General features: G+C 41.0%; 1 protein-coding gene across 2 annotated transcripts in view; it reads right to left on the bottom strand.

The window, feature by feature from the left end:
• RHEB (Ras homolog, mTORC1 binding) overlaps positions 1–23,219 on the bottom strand; it is a 60,507-nt gene that overhangs the window by 17,169 nt on the left and 20,119 nt on the right. For both annotated transcript variants that reach the window (XM_067542755.1, XM_067542756.1), the window contains exons 2-3: positions 14,882–14,953; positions 4,101–4,168 (exon numbers count right to left, since the gene is read on the bottom strand). In XM_067542755.1, coding sequence (XP_067398856.1) covers positions 4,101–4,168; positions 14,882–14,953 — 140 coding nt within the window. The remainder of the gene's footprint in view (positions 1–4,100; positions 4,169–14,881; positions 14,954–23,219) is intronic.

Genomic DNA, 23,219 nt, shown 5'->3' with positions numbered 1-23,219 from the left:
CACTCCTGTAATAAACCTCTAACCTATGACTGAGTTAAGTCCTCAAATCATGGTTTAAAAACTTCAAGGTACAGAGAATCCACCAACAAGTGAGCTGTGCCCCATGGCACAGAAGGCAAAAACAAAAAAAAACAAAAAAAAACAAACAAACCACCCCCCCCCCCAAAAAAAAAAAAAAACAAACAAAAAAAATTCAGAGCCTTTGCCAATCTGCTCTGGGGGAAAAATTCCTTCCTGACGTCAAATATGGCTATCAGTTAAACCCTGAGCATGTGGGCAAGACTCACCAGCCCGACACCGAAGAAAGAATTCTCTGTAGTAACTCAGAACCCACTCCATCAAATGCCCCATCACAAGCCATTGGCATATTAACCACTACTAGTCAAAGATCAGTTAATTCCCAAACGAGGTTGTCCCATCATACCATCCCTTCCATAAAATTTATCAAGCTCAGTTTTGAAGCCAGCTAGGTTTTATATGCCCCCACTGCTCCTCTTGGAAGGCTATTCCAGAACTTCACTACACTGATGGTTAGAAACCTGCATCTAATTTCAAGTCAACTTCCTGATGGCCAGTTTATATCCATTAGTTCTTATGTACACACTGGCACTGAACTTAAATAATTCCTCTCCATCCCTGCTATTTATCCCTCTGATGTATTTAGAAAGAGCAATTATATCTCCCTATAACCTTCTTTTGGTTAGGCTAAACAAGCCAAGCTCTTTAAGTCTCCTCTTATAAGGCAGGTTTTCCATTCCACAGATCATCCTAGTAGCCCTTCTCTGCACCTGTTCCAGTTTGAATTCATCTTTCTTAAACACAGGAGACCAGAACTGCACACAGTATTCCAGATGAGGTCTCACCAGCGCCATGTATAACAGTACTAACACCTCCCTATCTCTACTGGAAATACCTCATCTGATGCATCCTGGGACCACATTAGCTTTTTTCACAGCCACATCAAATTGGAGACTCAGTCATCCTGTGATCAACTAATACGCTCAGGTCCTTCTCCTCTTTCACTTCCAACTGATGCGTCCCCAGCTTACAGCAGAAATTCTTGTTGTTAGTCCCTAAATGCATGACCTTGCACTTTCCACTATTACATTTCATCCTATTTCTATTATTCCAGTTTACAAGGTCATCCAGATCTTCCTGTATGATATCCTGATCCTTCTCTGTATTATCAACACTGTCCAACTTTGTGTCAGCCACAAACTTTATTAGCACATTCCCACTTTTTGTGCCAACGTCAGTAATAAAAAGGTTAAATAAGTTTGGTCCCAAGACCGATCCCGGAGGAACTCCACTAGTAACCTCCCTCCAGCCTGACAGTTCCACCTTTCAGTATGACTTGTAGTCTCCCTTTTAAGCAATTCCTTATCCACCTTTCAATTTTCATATTAATCCCCATCTTTTCCAATTTAATAATTTCCCATGAAGAGGAGATGCTGGCCATAGGGGAGATCCATTCATTGGCTCTTGCATCCTGTTCCTCAAAGGATTCCTCTGGAGGATCAGGTCTCCTGCTGATGTGGTTTCCTCCTGTCTATAGCAAGTGGCACCTGATACGCTGTAAAAATTGTTAGCAATAAGCTGCCTGGGGTCCCAATATGGCCAGGGAGGAGATGCATCTAGCATAGGAGGTGGCACCCAAGGGCGCACATAACAGTGAGGCATTGGTGGTAACTAAGGGCCATGAACAATTGCAGCCTCAGGGGAGGCTTCTGGGAAGGGGCCTCGGTAGGAGTGAGGAGGGCCCTAACTGACACTTGAGACCAAGGCGAGGTCTTCCTAAGTGAACTTGAGGAAGAGGATTCTGATGAACAGTGGAGCACCTGGAGAGATCTGAGATGAAACAGTATCATGTGAAGTTCAGGTGGTCTGGATGTTCAGTACCTACAGCACATCATAGCCAAGGAATGGAGAGTTGGGTGTCTCAGATACAGCCAGGTCCTGAGGAAAATGGAACTCCTGCCCTACCATGAGGGTGATCAGTAATGCGACTGAAGTCTGTGCTGAGGTAGTCATAGCTGAGGCCAAAGACAGTACGATAGGCTTTGAGCACTCAGAGGGAAGCACAGTTGCTGACAGTACCAAAAGGTCTCGTGCGCTCCAAGGGAAGTGCAGTCAGAGCCCAAGTGGACTTCAAGCTCTTTTTGCTGCTTTGATCCAATGACAGTACGGACGGTCTCTTCAGGCCCCTGCCTTTGCCACCTTGTGGTCCAGCCATGCCCCCTGGGTACCTGAGGAACTGGTAGCCTTGACGGTACCTAACTGAAGAGCCAATGATACTGGGGTAGCTGAAGAAACAGATAATCTCAGCTTATTTGGAGGTAGGCTCTCTATCTGGTGAGCCTGGGGTAGGTTCTTTCTAGAGCTTAGAGGAGTCCTGTGTCGTCTTAGATGCCATGAAACCGTGGGGCTCCAAGACAGCACACTTGGTTGGGGACTGACATGGGGGGAGGGGAGAAGGTCTCTTGGCCTGGGTCAGAGGCCGGAGGTAGAGAGCTCTCCACGAGGAGGAGTCAAAGTTTTATTTTTCTGGCTCTTGATTCCAGTGCCAGACAAAAAGTTGCATGTTGCTCACAAGTGTAATTCCCTGAGGCAACAAACTAGATCACCTTGTGAGGTTTCTAGTCCTACAATTCTATGATACAGCAGGAGTATCTGTCACTGACTGGGATTGCCTCCCAGCATGACAGACAGCACCTGAAGCCAAGAGAACTGGGCATTACCTCCCAGTAAGCAGCAGCAGCAGCAGCAGCAAGTATCTAAATACTATGTATAAAAAAAAGCTGTTTCAAAATTTACTAGCACTAATACTATTACTGATCAGTAAGACAGAGCTCAGTTTCAGGCTGAGGTGGTTGAGAAGGAACTGACGGTGGTTTGCCCATTTAACAACTTGGGGCACAAGACCAACTAAACATGCATGTGCAGGCTGAATGGACAATGCTATGAGAAATCTCAGATCCAAAGCGTACGGGGTGCTAGTGCACCGAGAGAGGAGCACCCATAGGGACGGTACTCAAAGAGAACTTAACATTTCAACATTGTGGAACACTGCTCATGCTGCTTTGGAAACTACCACATAGGAGTGACAGAACTATGAGTGAATGAGATTGTGTGGCATCTCCACTACTATGAGCACTAATAAAAAAGCAAACAGCAGATTCTCCCTTATCTTGCCCTCAATTTAAATCCTTAGAAATACAAAATAATGGACATATATGCATGGGAGGTCATGGGGTTATATAAGAATCAGGCACACATATACTCGCATATTTCTTTACGGAAGCTAAACTGTGTAATGAGTCCCTGAAGTTATCAAGCCAAATGACCATGCCACAGGCCACTTACATTAAAAACCTCCTGGAATATTTCCTATATCTGAGGCACAGTGCACAAGCAACCCACCTAATTGCTGGTATTTAACAAAATTTAGTAGTCTACTTTAGTTACAGGATCTAGCAGATTTGTCTGTGCCCACTAGTCATTTATTCATGAGCGCCACAGAAATCTGAACATTAGTGATCACCACCACAGATTACAAATATCATGCCCACCTTCATTTTGATTATGCATAACCTATGTCAGTTGGTTCCTGGGGTTTGCAATAATAGGTTCTATCAGTTTAATCCTTCTGTATTTAATGAACTCAAACAAGAATGCTACTAGGTATTATAGCATATTATATTAAAAGAGACATCTTAAATTTTACTATGATTCATTGTTGTAACCTTATTTCTTGTGTTTTGTTTGGTTATAGCCAAATTCACTTTCCAAACACACCAGTCAAAAAACTACCACACACCTTTGTTTGGGTTATGAGTACCACTTTAGCAAGGCATTTCTACTAATTCTGGGGGACTAAACTACTTGACAGTATCACTTCTGAAGTTGGAAGTTAATTCAATTACTGCTAATTTAGCAAATAATACTAGTTTAGTACTGTGAGTGAGAGTGTAAAGGCCTTCAGATCCCCTTTATTCAAATCTATCAATTGTGGTATTTTGCTTAATACAGGACAATGCTGACTTGAGTAGCAGTAACACATGTGGTCTTCATTCTGGTTCAATGGTTCAAAGATCACTTACTTGGCCAGCTGTGTCTACTAGCTGAAGATGATATTCTTGCCCATTTACTGTGATCAGTTTTGTAAAAGCTAAGGAAACAAGAGAAATGCACTTCAGAATTAAACCTTAATAGCTTTATTCTCAAGGTCTACTGATGTCAGACCAGAAATTAGTAGAGAGAACTCTAGTCAAACAATTTAAAGTTTTTAAAAACAGGAACAAAAAAGACTAAATTGCACTGCTCTGTATACAGTTAGCATATTGCATACACTGAACATTAATGTTAACTAATTTAAAACTTTGAAAATTGGAACTGCACACACCGGATGAAGATTTTCTCATGAGGGTTACGTTTAAAGTACTTTAAGAACATAGATTTTTCAAATAGATAAAAATAGTGGTCAAATTGTAGGCCGAATTGGATTTTCACATTAAGGGTTACCTGAATGCAAGTCAGCGTCAAGTTACTTACAATTTAACAAGAAGTTTTTAAGTTTCAAAACCATTCACTAAATCCAGTTTTCCTGGTCTGAATACTCACCATGAAGTGAACCACCAAAAACTTTTAGCACAAATGAATTAAAAATAGCACTGATTTTAAACAAACTGCGCGCACACAAGACCACTGAAATTCTGACTTGAGACTGTCACACCACTATTTTTAACTTACTGCAGTAATCGCAGCACATTCAGTTCTTAATCAGGAAGTACATTCAGTACTATTAGGGAAAATCAGAACACTATTTATCTTACTATATTTCAGGATATGCCAATGCACATTATGATCAGAGGATTCTCTGGAAGCTACAACTCAATTCTTTTTTGCTTTTGCGGGTGTATATTAGTATAGTAATGTTATATTAAGTAAGTGTTATATAAGCTAGTTGCCTCCAGTATTTTACTAGCATAATCCATGCTGGGAACATAAGGAGCCAATTTCAGAAATTTGTTTTGGCCCAGGTGGTTAATCTTTGTACTTCCCAAACATACACCTTAGCTTTAAACACTCTTGATATGTCTCTAGAGCTATTACAAGGTTATGGACTAAAAGTTTGTTTTATGGACGTAGGTCCTCTAGTTTATAAAGCAGCACAGATTTCCTGAAAGGATGGAAGTCACAAAAGCCAGCACCTTAACATTAACTATTTCAGTGCTAAATGTTTTAGCAAGAACATCCGGCTGATGTGCTTATCACACAGTTCCTGACTGCCTCCCAGTGCCCAAAGATTTTTGGGAATCCTTTTACCCAGCTACCAAAACTGCTAGCTTCCCCCTTGACAACCTCCACAATGTAGTGTGTTTCCCTCTTTCAATATAAACTTTTGCAGTGCATTGAAGGTGATAACTTTGAATATTAATGTTGGTGCTTTCCCTTAAACTAAACGATTAATACTGCAAAGGCTCTATTATTCATTTTCGTGTTTTCTTAGATATATGGAGGTTTATCTATCCAGAGCCACTGCAGAATTGCCTGTCAGGGTGAAGCAGATTGCCATTGCGAGTAGTGAAGATTTTAGCATTGTAATTTGGGTGCCTCCTGCTCCCGATACTTAACTCCTCCACTGCATGCTTCCCTTCTTAAATCTTGTTACTGTTGACTTAGTAGTGATGAAAATTTCTTCATTTAGTATGTACATTGAGTTTCTAGAAGAAGTCTGGAAGAGCTGCCATCAGTTTTTTACCCCTTTGAACTATGTAACAGCACACAGAGAAGTTCTAATGTTTCAAGTTTTTTTTTTTATTGGTCAGAGTTTTGATATGGTAGATGATAGTGCTATCCTCTTCCATTTTCTGGACCTCTTAAATATTTGTGTTAATGTGACTTTGTCTAACAGGGCTTGTTTTCCATCCTACTAACTTGAATCAAGAATCTTGCAAATGGTAACTATGTTCATTACCATTTGAGATAATAGTATATTTTCATCAACACCCTAGTAAATTTTCAAAGAGAGCAAGAACATATCTCCTATCATGTTTGAACTTGCAGATCTTCATTCCAGAAAAGAGCTAGAATAGTACTGGACATGGTGTAGCTTATTGAGAGAGACACCACTGACTTATCCAAACAGATACCTCCAACTATAGACATGTCAAAAGGCGGACTAGGGCCCTTTATCAGAGGCCATAGCCACTGATTGCTTCCTTCTTAGCTGGTTGAGGCTTTGCCAAGATAGCTCTCATCCATGCCCAATCTCTACAATACACACACACTGTGATGCATTTGGAGGTTACCTACTAGGATTAGTTAGCATATGACATCAATCCCTGATCATAATATCTACTTTACCTAAATTGTTCAATAGGGTGCTTGGATTCTGTGGCTGTCCAGTAACCTGACAAGCAATTCTGTAGTGGCTCTGGATAGATAAACCTCCATAGGTGTAACAACATAAAAATGAAAGTTTATATTGAAAGAGGGAAACACTACATTGTGAAGGTTGTCAAGGGGGAAGCTAGAAGTTTTGGTAGCTGGGTAACTGACTCCCAAAACCTTTGGGCAATAGGAAGCAAGTCAGGAATTGTGAGAAGCATATCAGCTGAATTTTCTTGCTGAAATAGCATGTCCATAATGCTTAGCGTTCCTTCGCTCACACACTTGTACTTAACGGTCTTGATCACAAGAGCAAAAATTGAAGATATTCACACTTAGTGTAATACAACTAACAAAGCTTTCACTTTCTACTTCCCAAACTGAAAGATTGAGGAGATAAAGATTTTTGGGTATTCAGTCTTTCAGGTTCCAGACAAATTAACCTCCAGCTCACAGGCGAGAGCACTTGAAGGCAACACAAGCAAGATTAGACTAGCAGGCAACAGAATGAATATGAGCTGCTGACACGTTAATGCGCATTTGGGGGTGATTTTAGTCCCTTTTTGTACTGCTATTGTCTGTGCCACAGGAAGAGTGCCACTGAATATGTATGTGCAAATAGATTTATAGCTCAGCAGGATTATCCTTGAGTGGAGGTATAAAAGATAATGGCAAACTGTCCCCACAAAGCTACTGGGCTGGTAGCTATTCTTAAAAAGAGAAGCTGCCTCTCAGAAGTTGAGCAATTACTTCTGCACCCACTTCCTTGAATTTTATCTGTTCTTCATTCATGCTCCCATCCCCTTTGTTTTTGCCTCTTTTTAGTCTTCTGCCAAGATACTTTCTACTACAGTCCCCGCAAAGCCAGACCAACAGAGCTATCCTTAGACAGGCACTCTGAGCTATTTGTTGCTGCTGTTTCTCATGGCTGGACAAGTCCCTGGTGACTAACATGAGGCACATTTTCTCCTCAGAGGTGCAGTGGGCTGTCTCCACCTCATTCAGTCCAGCATGCATCACAAGCAGGAAACAAATTTAGTTCTTAATTGAAGTGCTTTTGGTAAATCAAGTCGACCTATTTGTGCCTTACTTACTTGCTCCTATTTTAGAAAGCCTCTGGTTCCTCTCCCCCTTATGACATCTTCACAGAACTGAGTATGCTAGGCTCCTTCTGAACAAGCAGTCTGAATGCAATAGTCACTACCCATCTAAATAGTTTAAATCCTAGTCACTCTTTCTTCAGGGCCCAGCTGGAGCAACACAAATTTAAAGTAACGTCACTGCTTGGGAGAAGACTAGGTTAACTTTCTCTTCCAATTCCATTTCTCAAGCACCGCTGCTCTAAAATTAGTCTCATTAAGACACAAAAGAAGCTGAGAAATTTATCAGAATCACAGCCTTGGACTGTGTTTTTTACCAGCACAGTCAAGCTCAGCAGCTTAGACTTGCCTTGATAGTGTAAATATGCAAAAAAATTCAAGGCACATGAATCGGATCACTACATACCTCCCAAATCCATTCCAATTCTTATATAGATGTACTCTACCACAAGTAGAATCATGGAAGTTAGAGGCTGGAAGGAATTCGACAGATCATCAAGTTCAGCCCCCTGTGGTGAGGCAAAAGCAAGTAACCCTACATTGCCCCTCACAGATGTTTGCCCAACCTGTTTTTAAAAACCTCCAATGATGGGAATTCCACAACCTCCCTTCGAAGACTATTCCAGAATTTAGCAACTCTTACAGTTAGAAAGCTTTTCCTAATATCCAGTCCACATCTCCCTTGCTGCAGATTAAGCCCATTTCTTCTTGCTCTAACTTCAGTGGACAAGAAGAACAATTAATTGCAGTCCTCTTTATATCAGCCCCTAAAAGATTTGAAAGCTGTATAAGGTTCCCCCTCAGTCTTATTTTCTCAAGACAAAATATACCCAGTTTTATTTAACCTTTTATTTATTTATTTTTTAAAAAAGGTCAGTTTTCTAAACCTTTATCATTTTTTGTTACTCTCCTCTAGAGTCTCTCCAATTTATCTATATCTTAATGTGTGGTGCCCAGATCTGGACACAGTACTCCAGCTGAGGCCACCCTAGAGCCAACTATAGCCTGACAGTTACCTCCCATGCCTTATCTACAACACTCCTGTTAATACATTCCAGAATATCAGCCTTTGACAACTGTATCACATTGTTGACTCATTCAATTTGTGATCCACTATAACCTTTAGATCCTTTTCAATAGTACTACTATCTACCCGATTATTCCCCCCATTTTGTAGTTGTGCATTTGATTTTTTCTTAATTGTAGTACTTTGCAATTGTCATTACTGAATTTCATCTGGTACAGACCAATTCATTTGTCAAGATAGCTTTGAATTATAATCCTGTCCTCCAAAGTGCTTGCAACCTACCCTCCCCTCCCCCCCCCCGCTTGGTGACATCATCTGCAAAATTTTATAAGCATTCTCACGCCACTCCATTATCCAAGTCATTAATTAAAATACTGACTAGTACAGTACCAGACCCAGTACAGACCCCACTAGGTATGCCCTGTCTGTTGAGAGAGCAAGCCACTGATAACTACTCTGTGAATGGTCTTTCAAACTGTTATGCATCCACTTCATAGCAATTTCATCTAGACCATATTTCCCTGGTTTCAATATGAGACTGTCATGTGGGACTGTCAAAAGCCTTACTAAAACAAAAACAAACCCAAGATATCATGTCTATTGCTTCTCCTTGATCCAGTAGGCCAGTAACCCTGTCAAAGTAGGAAATTAGGTTGATTTGGCATGATTTGTTCTTGACAAATCCATGCTGGCTATTTCTTATAACCCTATTATCCTCAAGGTGTTTTAAAATTGACTGTTTAATAATTTGTTCCAGTATCTTTCCAGGTATTGATGTTAAGCTGACTGGCCTGGGCCTTCTTTGGTCTCCTTTTAAAGATAGGTGCTATGTTGGCCCTTTTCCAGTCCTTTGGGACCTCACCTATCCTCCATGAATTCTCAAAGAGAATAGCTAAAGGTTCCACAATTGCTTCAGGTAGCTTCTTAAGTACTTGAGGATGAATTTCATCAGGCCCTGCTGATTTGAATACATCTAACTTTTTCTTTTACCTGTTCCTTCCGTGTTTTGGCTTGAGTTCCTTCCACCATGTTAATATTAATTGCGTTGCGTATTTGGTTACCATTAACCCTTTCAGTGAAGGCTGATGCAAAATAAACATTAAATATCTCAGCCTTCTTGATGTAATCAGTTATTAGCTCTCCTTCTCCACTGTATAGATCTACATGTTGAAGAACTACAGCTTCCTTCATCTTTCTCCTGCTCCTAATGTATTTAAAGAACCTCTTATTGCCTTCTTTTGTCTTTCTAGGTTTTTCTGATTTTGTTCCTACCTGCTTGTCAATAAAAAGGGAAGAACTAAAGATCTATGCTTAATAAGTCAATGTGAGAATTTGATAAAATTTGCTCGTTTCCTTGCATCAATGGAGATTTTACACCCGTTTCTAGAAACAAAACGGAGGGTTCTACATTTAAAAAAAGCCAACTGGTGGAGATAAATTGTCTTGGGCCCCAAGACTGACTTTACAGTTTGTTAGGCAGTTTTATTAAGAGCTCTCACTAGTGGTTATGGGCATTTGCAAAACTGAACTACTGCTTTTGCCTAAGTAATTCAGCATTTGAATTCAAAGTAAAGTTTGGGAAAAATTGTAAAGACTAGACTCATGAGAGCACTAAGTTTGAATTACCATAAAAAAAGCTTCAGAAGTTGAATCATTTTGTATGTGGCATTTGGCAAAAGTGAATCATACCAAAGTCCTGATACAGGAACGTGTAGTACAGGAATACTTTAAATTATTTAATTTAAAGAAACTGATAACATTGTAGGGAAGTTACTGCAAACAAAGACATCTAGAGGCCAAAAAAAAAAAAAAAAAAAAAAAAAGAAAAAGAAAAAGAAAAAAGCTATGATGTTTCTTTAGCTTACATTTCATTTACTTCTGTGGCACTACAGCAGAAATTTTAGCACTAGATTCAAGTCAAAGGTTTTATAATTTGTTACTAAACATTTTGGAAAAACGCAAACCCTCCCTCAGGCACAAGATTTGAACTCACCTGCCACTTTGTCTCAAGTCTCTAGTAAATAATAGTGGCTAATGTCAGATTCTGAAGGAACAGAAAAAACAGAATTGCTTTCATGTTTCCCACTGTCTTATGCCTCTGGCATAAACAGAAGCATCGCAGTGAGATATTCAAAATAAGATTTAGTGATTAGAGATGCATATTAAAAAGAGTTTCCATTTTCAAACAAACAATTTAGATAGTAATGCAAATACACTGCCTTTTAACAAGTTTAATCTGTAACTGTAGAGACAAGAGGACAGACATTTGAGACACTAGTGTGGTCACAAAAAAAGTTTTAAAATTTGCCAGAAGGTTTTTTTGGTTTTGTTTTTTTTAAAAACTAGATCACTAACAGAAAGGCTTCCGTTTTCAATTCCAATGTGAATTGAAGGGAAAGATTCTTCCATTATTTTCCAAAGAGGTTTTCCTTATAATACACTTATTCTCTACAGCCTTAGCTCTTTAGGGCAAGGCAGAACTACTTCTCTTAAAGGTTTGGGCCTGAGGGCAACAGCAGCAGTCCACTGTATGCTATCAGAGTAAGACCACCACCTTCTCTTCAACATATTAGTCAGTTTATACTTTGAGAGCTTTGCCTCCCACACATGGCCAATTACAGATTGATACATACGATGCATATTCTTTAAAAGAGAAAAACCTCAATAAAATCTTCCTTCACACTGAAGGAGAGGGCAGAAGAGAAATTCCTGCAAAAAGTGTTTTTCTTAAGAAAAACATTTACGAGGCAAGAAATCCTGTAAAATGGCATCGTCGCAGAATTCAGTAGGTGTTAGCTTTACTGTTACAACTACAGATACGAGATGTAAAACCCCTCTTAAAAGCTCAATTAAGCAAAAAACTTTCAAACTGTAGAATGCCAGTTAAAACTGTAGGCAAAAATAGGGTCGTCACAAAAGAAAACCTTGTGGTGAAGAGGAATTTGGTATATCCTACTGTGGAAACAAGTTCTGGAACACAGATTGTATTCCCTCCTGGAGACTGAATCCAAGTGAGGCTGCTTAGTATTGGCTTAGTAATGGTGTGAAGAAGGGACAATGTAGCTGCTCTGCTGAAGTCTGATGAGAAATTTGATCCTTAACTGAAGCAGGCAACAGCAAGTGACTTGCCTCTACTAGTGGGCCTTGACAGGACCCCACATGTCATAGCATGGTGAGATTCAGACAGTCCTCTTGATAACAATGTTGTTCATCAAACTGCTGTCAAACAAAACAGTTTGCTGGACTTAAGGGATTTAGTGCGCTCCAAAAAGAACCTCAGAGACCCTTTAATACCTAGCATATAGAGAAAAGATTCAGTGAGTGAGGTTAAGAACAGGGAAAGCAATGTTGGCAGTTTGACAGACTCTAGTCTAAAGAGCATCAAATGACTCCCTAGAACCACGCCCAGTGGAAGCTTAGTATGAAGGCGGGTCATGAAAGTCAAACTCACTTGGCCCACAAGCCTCTCTCACTGCCACCAGGCTATAGACCCTCCATGTTGAGCTCACAATAACGAAACTGTTCAAAATGCTTTCAGCAGTTTTGTCAGGGCCACATCAGACAACCTGTTCCTTTAGTGGGAGACGGTTTAGAAGTGTCAAGGCTCGCGTGAACCTGAAATCAAACTGCAGAGATGGGGCTACCATTGACTAGTTCATGTTATACCATACAGCCTAACTTAGCTCAGAGGAATTAAGTTCTTTGAGTTTAACCTGAAGACTAAGTAGTCAAGCAAGTAAAGGGGGGTTCATATGCGCACCTATTTACACAATCCCAGAATTCTTTTCCCTCTTAGAATTGTAGGCCTTTCTGACATCCCTCCCCCCAAGATGCCAGAAGCACTTGAGCCATTTGTTGGAAACACTACACCTACAGATAGATCTGTTAGAAATAAAACTCCCGGGTTGGCTGGAAAGAGATGCCCTGATTAACAGACAATCTGATACTGACCTGAGCAACTCAGCCTGATGGGACTGACTTTGGCTCTGTAAAGTGGACTGTGCTACAGTGGCCATACACAGATAGGTATGGTTATGAAGTTCAAACCTCTGAGCTTTGCTATTAATTTAGCTGCTGGAGGGACTAGTGGAAAAGCATAAAAATGCCTCCCCTTCAGAGTGAAATGGAGACATCCCTTGACAGCAAAGCCTTCTCTAGAAGGTATTAGCAAAGGACAAATAGCTTCCAGGTCTGTTTAATGGTGAATACTCTCACCTGGAGAAGATCCAGCCAGCTTCTCAATCCAGAGACTACTTGTGAATTCAGTCTACAATAGTGTTCTTCTCCATTAAATACACACCAACTACGTAGGTTTTGTAGAAAAGCCCACTCCAATGCCTAGAAAGACTGCCAACAGAGTATGCTTGACAGCATTGCAATACTTATGCTTGTCCATCTGAAACCAGGACTGCATTTTGGGATAGCAGGTCTCTGAAGGTGCTTAGTGCACACAGGATTGCCACATCACCTGAAAATTAATGCTCAGTTGTTCCCCAAAAGAACCACTTCCTTATGTTGAGACCTTTTAATTAACCTCCATATCCCCCAAGCTGAATCGATCTGTGGTTGCTGCAAACTGGAGGTGTTTAGAAGTCAATTGGTACTTGAAAACTGTCTCAGTCTAGTAACAGGCCAAAGACACCTGAAGTACATCATCTTGTATTACCCAGATGTGATGCTGGAGTTCCTTTCATGTTTGTTTCCACTAGCATCTTATGGTCCTATGTAGTTTTCTCACATGGAAGAAAGCCACAGGACTTAACTGGTATTTTTCCCTCCCACCACTTTGAGACACTCAAGGGCAAGACAGACCAAAGAAAATGCAACAGGATAGTTTATCCTTTACCATATATGAAGAGACCTCCACTTGCTCTCCACTATATTCCGATGCAAAATGGGTCCTCAAGCTCTACCTCCTGAGACCCAGACTCCTGCAGCCAAGCACACACTTAAGGAGAAATGGATGTCATAAGAAGCTATTGAAAATGCCTTTTATTAGAAATGAAATTTCACAAAAAGACGTAGTGTTCTGGTTTTGGAAAAGTTGACAAACAACTTTAAATGAGTTCCTGGTCCATGAGTAGGACTACCAGGTGCTATCGTAACACAAATGAATTCTCAGGGAGGATAGGTCCATCAATTGCTATTAGCCAAGATGGTCATGGATGCAACCCTATGCCCCTGATTGCTAGAAGTTTGGACTGAACAGAGGATGGATCAGTCAATAATTGCCCTATTCTATGAATTCTTTCCAAAGCATCTGGTACCAGCCACTGTCTGAAGACAGGATATTGGCAAGACAGACCATTGGTCTGACCCAGTATGGGCATTCTTCTGTTATTAAAAAGAAGCCTACTCGGAGATTTTATTTTTCCATCTTTTATGTTACAAATTTTGATTGACCATCTTAATCATGCAGTGAGTTTTTCCAAAAAAAAGTTATTGGCAAAATGTCAATTAGCAAGGGCAAGTCTCTAAAAATGTAGGACTTGACTACTCTTGCGGTAATTATTTTGTTAAGTTTTCAAGTGCAGACAAGCCCTTTAAGCAGACAAACCCTTTAATGATTTAAGAAGATCTGACCAAAAGGAGAGATTTTTATGAAAAAAAGAGTATCTGATAGGACATCACTGGATCTCTGAAGAAAAGCCAGAGCAGAATAAGTGAAACACAGCAACAGTAAGAGGGTAGCATTTTTTATCACCAGGGGTGGAGTTCAATGGATAGTAAGGACACCGCTACTGCTGTTCTTAAAAAAAGTCAATCCTATAATAAGGAGCTAAATACACTAGAATGAGAAACTTGCATAGATGTATCTTTGGAGAAAGACCTCTTCCCCCACCCCCTTGCAGTATTAGATCTGAAAGAGAATGACTAGAAACTAGCGTTTAAACTTAATTTTTTATTATCCAAACAGAGAAGTGCAGAGAATAGACAGCATAAAGAATACCAAACTGGATGAATTTGGGGACTTTTACATACTGACATTTATCAAGATGTACCAATGAAGTTACGTTCATAAGAGTAACATGACTAACAAATACAATGTTCTTAACAGAAGACAACCACTGCGATATATTTTAAATCAGATTTTAGTATTTTTTCTGGCATTGTGTTTGAAGTCAAACCACACATACTATCCTGCTCCTTTTGCATATTACAGCGTGTAATATGTGCAAAACAGCTTTCTACCAAACAGTGTTACCCTGTTCAATGCACTTGAAGAGTCAGTGTTAATATGAAAGTCCTCATCTGGATTATCACTCCATATAAAAAGCCTTTTTGGTGATTATGCAGAGAGAAGAAAGTTTAATTTACAGGGAATTACATGGAAAGCAGCTTCAATTACCTAAAAGATACTTACTGTTTTCTATGGTTGGATCATACGAATCAACAAACTGGCCTTCCACAAACTGAATAGTCAATGAAGATTTCCCTATAAAGCAAGCAAAAAATATTCATTTAAATACAAGTTTAAATGCCACTGTATAGAAACATACTCCAATGAGTTAATGAGTCAGAGTAAAGTCTGCTACCAGCTATGAAGAAATATTACAATAATCAGAGTTTAATGTGTTTTATGAAGTAAGTGTACAAACCTGGAGTGGCTTAAGCCCTGGCTACACTTGACAACTGAATCACACAGTTACTGAGGGTATGTATACACTGCTACAGCAGCAGGCATGGGCGCAGCGGCATCAGTTGAGCGGGTCTCTATAGACCCGCTTAGTCGATGGGAGCGTGCTCTCCGGTTGACTCAATTAGTCCACGTCCCTGGAAGGAGTAAGGCAGCATTGAGGGGAGGGCGTTTCCCTTTGACGCACAGCCGTGAGGATGCTGTGGTACGTCAATGTAAGTCCTTCGACAGGAGATATGCAAGCTACGTAACATAGCTTGTGTATCTCCCACCAACCACCGCCGCTAGTGTAGACCGGCCCTGAAAGTACCGATTCGGTAACCTGTTCTCAATCAGTACTGAAAATGAAGCAGGAGCTAGCACAGACAGGTCTGACAAGCAGTATTCATCAAGGGTTCTGTTTTCTAGCATAATCAGAGTTCCCATTCCAGTTTATAGTCTAGGAAACCAATCTCTATTCCAAGTGGTGTTAGTACTTGTATCATAGGACACGTTAATCAACACCACAAGATGGGATTTCCATACTTAATTACGAAGACAAGTGATGCAAGAGAAAACAGGAACTTGAAGGAAAAAAGGAAGGGAGCAAGATGCTAAATAATGGCAGTAATGAAAATTATTGCAGTGTCAGGATTAAGGACTGAGTTTTACATGAAGGTTTCAGGGCAAAGTGAGTCACCTGACCTATGCAGGCATTCCATCACCTATATAGTATTGAGTGGTGAAGTGTTACTTTTATCAATTTGGAACATTAGAGAACGGCTGTGCCAAATCAAAATTACTACATTTTATTAAAATGCATTTATCCAATCTGTAGCAGTTGAAGGAATAAAACCACTATTATAGCTAAAACCCTCTTAATGGTTTCATTCTAAGAGGCATTTAACCCTCTACCATCATAAGAAAAAAGTTGGAGACTTTAGGATTCAGATTTGACTTTCAAGTTATACCAGTAAGAAACTCAGTGCTGCAGGAGAACGCGCCGGTTCAAAGTCCGTCTGAAGTGCAGACTCCATAAGTATGGCTTTCAAACGCGCGTCCCTCTCCTTTTGGGTGCGTGGCTTGAAGGCCTTGCAGATTTTACATCTGTCCTTCTGATGCCGCTCTCCGAGACAGCAGTCGTGAAGGTCACTCGCTGGGAAAGCCCTGCCACAAGCGGCGCAGGCTTTGAAGTCAGTTGAGCCAGGCATGGCCCAACCTTAAGCCCCTGAGGGCTGTCTGTCTATCTAAATACTTAACACTTAACTCCAACAATTATGCTACTTAACTAATTAACCGTTCTGTCAATTAACCACACGATACAAAAGGGGATGCTACTTGCAAGAGCAAGAGGCAGACGTTCCAGGATCCGTCACAGGCGGAAAGAAGGAACTGAGGGCCTGCGGGGCTGATGGTGCCTCATATACCGTGGCATGAGTGCGGCACTCCAGAGGGCGCCTGAGCGACCCTACGGGGCTTGCTAAGGGGAAAAAAGTTCCAGGAACCAGTGCACGGGGTGCGCACTCACCTACATGGGAATGGATATGAGCAATCACTCGAAGCAGAACTTAAAATTTCACATTCCAAGAACCTTGATTAAGAACATCTTGCCTCCACACCTTTCATGATTAATCCAGGGGCCTATAATTTAAGAACAGTTAAATGTCCAGCCCTTATCATTCTGAGAAATAATGTAACATTAACTGATGCAAGCATGTCCACCCAATTCTGATAACGATTTGAAAATCAGTGAGAAGCGTGGCCTGCCCTGTTCATCTCAACAATATGCCACTAAAGGTTTAAGATCCAACCCACATTTAACTGGCTTTAAACTGTAAAGCTCAGTAGCAAGTAATTCAGTTTGTGTCTACCCAGCAACTTCTGTCATCACAACCACATTTGTGCACTTACACCTCGGAAAGATAAGTACACAGAGAACAATGAGGGGCAGTCCAGTCCAGCATGTCCTACTTCACAAAGATCTGGGAAGGAGAACTGGCCAACCGATTACACAAAAATAACTGGGGTCCCAGATGCACTGCAAACACTATGCTTAATGATGTTATAGGACCAGGTTGGCCAAACTTACCGACCATCTGAAACCCCCCTCCTCACTGGCCAGAATCCTTTAGCTCCACTACCCTGCTGCAAGACAGAAGCTCCAAGCTCCCCACCCCAGTCTGGTAGGCAAAGAATGGGGGGAGGGGAAGCACACTGGGGGCTTTGCAAGCTGCACTTTGGCTCATGAGCTGCATGTGGCTCTTTTACAGGAACAGTTTGGCCACCCTTGTTATAGGAATACAAATGAGCCAACCTAGGCCTCTGGCAGTTGTGAACCACTGTTGGCCCCTACAGTAAGCTATTTGAGATTGACAAGCAATATGCAGAGAGTGTCTGAACTACAGAAGTTGGAGAATCATTTGACAATTTGTCCCAATCACTCTTTGCTTCCTGTAAGACAGTCACAAAGTTGGAATATGCAGAAGGCAGCATTCATAACTGGCAGAGACTGGCATGCAACAATTAGAGGGCCAGTTTCCTGTTCTATGCTGCTCCTACTTCCCTTAAGTGTTAAAAAAGAATTCTAGTATCACACTAAGGAGCTGAAAGAAAACTGCACCAATGAGGTTTTTAAAAAATTTCAACTTAACAGAACATATATTTGACAAGTTTATTTAAAAATATGAGCTAAAGTCTTTTCATGGGCCAAGTCTTTTCACAGGTTCAAGGGTCTGTTTTCCGTTCAACAGCTAATACTACCTAAAGCAGTGAAGGAAATATTGATTCTTACACAGTTTAAGTATTAGAACAGTCATCAATTCTTAGAGGGGACGGGGAAACCTTAAACTTAGGTCTGTGCAAATTAAAGCCTTGCAAGTCCACCATTAGATAGGGGACTTCATTTTAGTTTACTCTCTGGCATATTCTGCTTTTAAAGTTATTTGTATGGTCACAATTTTAGCTGAAACTTGAGCAGCCACTGAAAGGTTGGATTTGTTGTCTTAACTAGTGACTAAGGCAACTAGTCTAATTCTCAAGAGGGATTTTGCTAACTGCTCATATTAGCCAGGATACTCAAGTTTTTGGTATTCAGAACAATATTTTCCCTAGTATTAACTTCCATGCACTACAACATACTGCTTTTCAGAGACTATTGGATGTTGCCTGATTTGATAAGGGGTGTTTATGAAAGGCATAGCATATGTTCTCCCATCCCCATGCCCAAATTTATCACTTCAACCCTACCAGAACCATATATTTGAGCAGTGCAGTGTGCTACAATATGTAGCATTTCTTGGGCAATGTGGTCATCTGGTTACAGACTCTGTGTGATGGTGAAACAAAATATCATGGAACCTGTGTTATCTAGACAGTACTTTTAAGCATGATAGTAAAATGATGCCAGACAGTCTGAAGCAAGCACTTGGAAGCATTTCAAGTTGGAAGTTGAAGTTACAGAACCATTTCCATTTCAGTGACCCCTCTTCATGCAGGAATCTGCAAGATCCTATTTCATCATATGTTTACCAATACACTGCAACATAATCCTACAAAGTTAGATATTTTTAGACCTGGAAATTAGCTTTTCTTGTTCCTTTGTAACCCGTGTTAGTATATTGGTTTCACTAGCCAGAGTGAACACTTAGCAGCTTCTAAGTCTTCAGCTACTTTGGTACAGTCACAGGTCACCTCTTGACCTGGTGGTTAGTGCCATGAGCAACCAATTAAAACAAATGCCATGTGACTTGGTTGTATGCCATAACCGTTTTGGTGACTTGAAAGCAATGAACTGAAATGGAGGTGGATGCTCAAAGCTTATCTAAATAATAATTGCAAGACAGCTCTGAGCCCCTCGGTGCCCCTCTGAGCTAGATATCTCTACAAGGGAATATTTTGCAAGCATACATACCAGTCCTCAAATAGTTCTATATATTTCAGAGATGGGAACGCTTATGAAAGAAGCCACAGAATTGGCCTGTGTTCTAGTGGAGTTAGCGGTCAAGAACTCCAAGCAGAGGGGAGGCGGGTGGGTTGAAGAGTATCCCTAGGGACATACATCTCAAAGAACCATTGATACTGCACAAGGCGAGTAACTTCCTCTTCTTTGAGTAATGTCCCTATGGGTGCTCTGCTGTAGGTGACTCCATGGCAGTATACCCCCTGGAGGGCTGGGGCTTCAGAGTGGAGTCTGTTATTGATGATAACACTGTTGAGTCAATTATGGCATCAGAGGCTGAGTCTTGGGTAATTGCATAGCATTCTGCCAAAGCATTGGCAGAAGCCCAAATTGCTGCCCTGCAAATTTCAGAGATAGGGACATCTTTAACAAACAGAATCCAAATGGAAATGTATTTTATAGAATGGATGCAGATTCCTGACAGGGATAGCAAGTTCTGAACATGGTAACAGTGGTTAATGCAACTAGAGATTCATTTAGAGAGTTTTTGAGCGGATATTGTGGAGCCTTTAGATCTTTCCGCAAATGAAAGGAAGAGTTTGGGGGACTTCCTAAAGTCTTTAGCATTCCATATATAGCATTGACCCCCTATTGTCACAATGCCCTTTTGGCTAAACTTCAAGCTAAAGTAAATGCCACCAGAAATGCCATCTTCATGGATGTATGTAACAGGGAAGAAGTGGTCATAGCCTCAAAGGGTGGTCTGGTCAAGGTTCTTAGAACTAGACCGAGGTGCCAGACTGGAGTGGGTGGTCTGATGTGCAGAAAGAGGTTTCCCATGCCCTAAATGATTCTGTGTGTTGAGTGGGCGAACACCGAGTATCTGTCCACTGGATGGTGGAAGGCCATTATGGTCGCTAGATGTACTTTAAGTGAGCTAAGAGAGCCCAGACCTTTTGAGGTCTGGAATCAATGGGCGTAAGGAAGATGTCAGGGCCACTTGTTTGGAAGTGCACCAAACATGGAATAGTTCCTATTTTTGAAGGAAGGTACGATGAGTCTCCAATTTCATACTGTGCATTAACATGTCTTTTACCTCCTCGGAGCATTCACACTCTAGATGTTGGAGCAAAGCCTGGAGCCGGAAGATCTGCATATCAGGGCAAAGGATCCATTCATTGTTTTGAGAGATCAGGTGATGAAGAGGCCAAAGAGGAATCGGAGAACATACTGCCAGCTGCGCCAGGTACGAGTACCAAATTCGTCTCAATCAGTTTAACTTCCGCCTTTCCACTCCATATCTTTAACAGGACCTTGAACACCAGAGGAAATGGAGAAAAGGCATACAGTAGGTCCCTGCCTGGGGAAAGATGAGGGCATCCTCCAGGACTCTCCCCCACAACCCAGCTCTGGAGCAATAGCAGAAACATTTCCTGTTCCAGTAAGTGGTAAAGAGGACTGTTGACAACCACCCCTTGGGCCACAGTGGAGTCCACCCTGCTGATGAATGGTCTCTGCTAGGGGATTGTTCTTCTCCTCACATTCCTGGCCGGTCTCTGCTCTGCCCTGCCAGGACCACAGCCTCTGCCCCTTCCCCTTCTTCACCTTGCACCTGTAGGGATTGGGTATCATGAACCCTGCAGCAGCACAGGGAGCCTTCAGCAACTCCACTGTCAAACTCACTTACTGCTGCTTCACCAGCTGATAGTATGGGGGCCATCTCTGGGCAGGAGCCATTCAACAGCAGGTTGGCATCTTCTGCAGCAAGGGGCTCATACTCAACATGGTCCCGGTAGGACTAGGAGACCTTCTGGAGTGGATGACTATGCAACTGGGCCAGGATCACTCAGGGAGAGCAGATGACCATATAGCAAAAGAGTTAGTGGCCACAAAGCAGCACTGGAGCTAGAGATCTGAAGGATTAAATACAACAGGACTTTGAGGTCAACGTTCAGAAAGAAAATGAATGCAATTACATTTGTGGCAGGGAGTCAACTGCACTAGTACAGTAAGGGGGCAAGTCTATTTACAGCAGTAATAGGTTGCAAAAGAAAAACTCTGGTGAATACTCTGATATTGAATTCAAAACGATGAAAAAAAAGTCTGGAAAGGGAGAGAAAGACAGTGTGCTACAAAGCCTGCAGAACAGAATTCTCTGGAAAGACGAATCTCACTACTGAACATTTGGGGGGGGAGAGAAAGGAAGTCAAGCAAAGGTAGGCCAGGCTATAACAGAAGCCTGTCTGGGAAGAATGAGACGCAAAGGAAGAAGCTATGTATTTGCCACACAATTTGGTATGCATATGGTGCTTTAAGGTGATTCCAATGAATGCTGTCCATGGTTTGAACTCTGTTTCAGAAGCTTGTACCAGCAGCGCACACTTGCCCAAAATATCATCAGCTAGGATGGGGAAAACATGCTTGAATATTTTGTTCACTGCAAAGCTGCAATTAAGGGTCTTTTGAGTGGTGAGAAGTAGTTCTGTTTAGTAAGTGATGAAACCCCAGAGCTTTTCAGACAGCTAGCAATGAATGTCCCCGCAATATTCAACAGTGGGGAGAAAAAACAAAACCAAACCCCAAACCAATCAATAAATACTATTCTATTGAAATCCTCTGTTCTTCAGTGCAATGCAGGGGTCATTTACATTTGGATTCAAGACGTGTTCCAAGAGTACAGCCAAACATAGGAAAATGTGTCAGTCAGCACTGACTACATGATGCATATGCAATGCTTAGTAAAGGACTTGAAATAAATGTAGTCACGCCAACTGCACATTCCATGTATTGTGCATCTTTTCTATCAAAACTGATGTGTTCTATGACATCAATAAAATCTGTGGTACATTTTAACATGCCAATAGACAAAGGTGAATGATTTTTAAGTCTGGGCAAGCAACAACATGAACCCACTGGTTTTTGCATCTGCTCTCTCCCGTTGTGCCATTTTGCTGGTTTTTCTGGCTTGAGGCAGCAAAATTCATTGATTCGTATTGTGCCCGTTTAATACTCATTAAAGATGCAGTCAACCCAAAGAAGGCAATAAAATTACATAAAGCAGATGAGGAAAACGAAAATCAGCAAGAACGGAATTGCAAGTTATCTTCTCTTTGTGTATCCACCAAGTTTATTTGAAAATGGAAACAAATGTATTCTTGATACATCGCATGGATTTAACATCAATTTACAAGTTGCAGCTGATGTAGATAATGCCTTAAAAGAAGCAGAAGTCAATGGGCTCCAAAAGGCAACTCCTTCCATATGCAATGCATGTTTTTGCATCAGATTTTCAAAGCAAACCAAAGAGCAATCATATTTTACAACGTACCTGACAGATTATGGTTCAGGATCTCTTTTTGTCAACTAGTAAACGGTTTGATCTATTTGTCAAGACTTAGATGTCATGCACTTTTAGTTACTATAAGAATAGTCTGCACGTTTTCCCCTCACCAGGGAGAAGAGTTCAAGCATAGCTTTGACTTGCAGAGGATGTGTGGAGTGCCCTGTCATGACAGGGCACCAGGATTTGAGCATTACAGAAGTAAAACCCAGTCACTGCCTGTCATGTCCAGCGTAGCACTACATGTTCTGGCAGTGCCAGTAACTTCAGTGTCTGTGGAAAGATTGTTCAGTCTGTTCAGAAAAGTTCAAGAAAAACATTGCACGGGTCTCTCCAAAGACCACCTTTGGCAGTTCAACGTTTTGTATTACAATAAGGACATGCACTCCAATTTGGAGAGCTTTCAAAATCCAGAGTGGTTTGCTAGCCCTAACAACAAATTATGCATTCTAGTACCTGTAACAAGAGGCACGAGTTTGCTCAAGCCTCCTAGCTGTGGGAACTGAAAACTATGGACAAAATTCTGTGATTTAGACTTTTGAATTAAGCTAGTCACAAAAATAAAGCTTTACATTTTCAAATCTCAACATCTGCTGTAATTGTCTGACTCTGCCCCCACCCAGTTTCCCACAATATGAAAATTCAAATAGATAAAAATTACAAAATCTTAAAAACCTTAGGTTTTTCCCTTCTAAGAAAACTGAACTATATAAAAATTTTTAAAAAGTGCTTAAAACAAAAATAGACAATCAAAATTAAAAAATAAAAGCCTAATTCTGCCAACTTATTGATAAGCTAAACTAATTCAGCTTTAAGTCTCATAAGGCACAAGATATACACCACGAGCA

Source organism: Emydura macquarii, unplaced genomic scaffold (assembly GCF_026122565.2).
Source record: "Emydura macquarii macquarii isolate MOO-44397 ecotype Brisbane River unplaced genomic scaffold, CSIRO-AGI_Emac_v2 contig_719, whole genome shotgun sequence".
NCBI classification, from domain to species: Eukaryota; Metazoa; Chordata; order Testudines; family Chelidae; genus Emydura; species Emydura macquarii.
The sequence above is the reverse complement of the archived record's forward strand: the minus strand, read 5'-3'. Positions and strand labels throughout refer to the sequence as shown.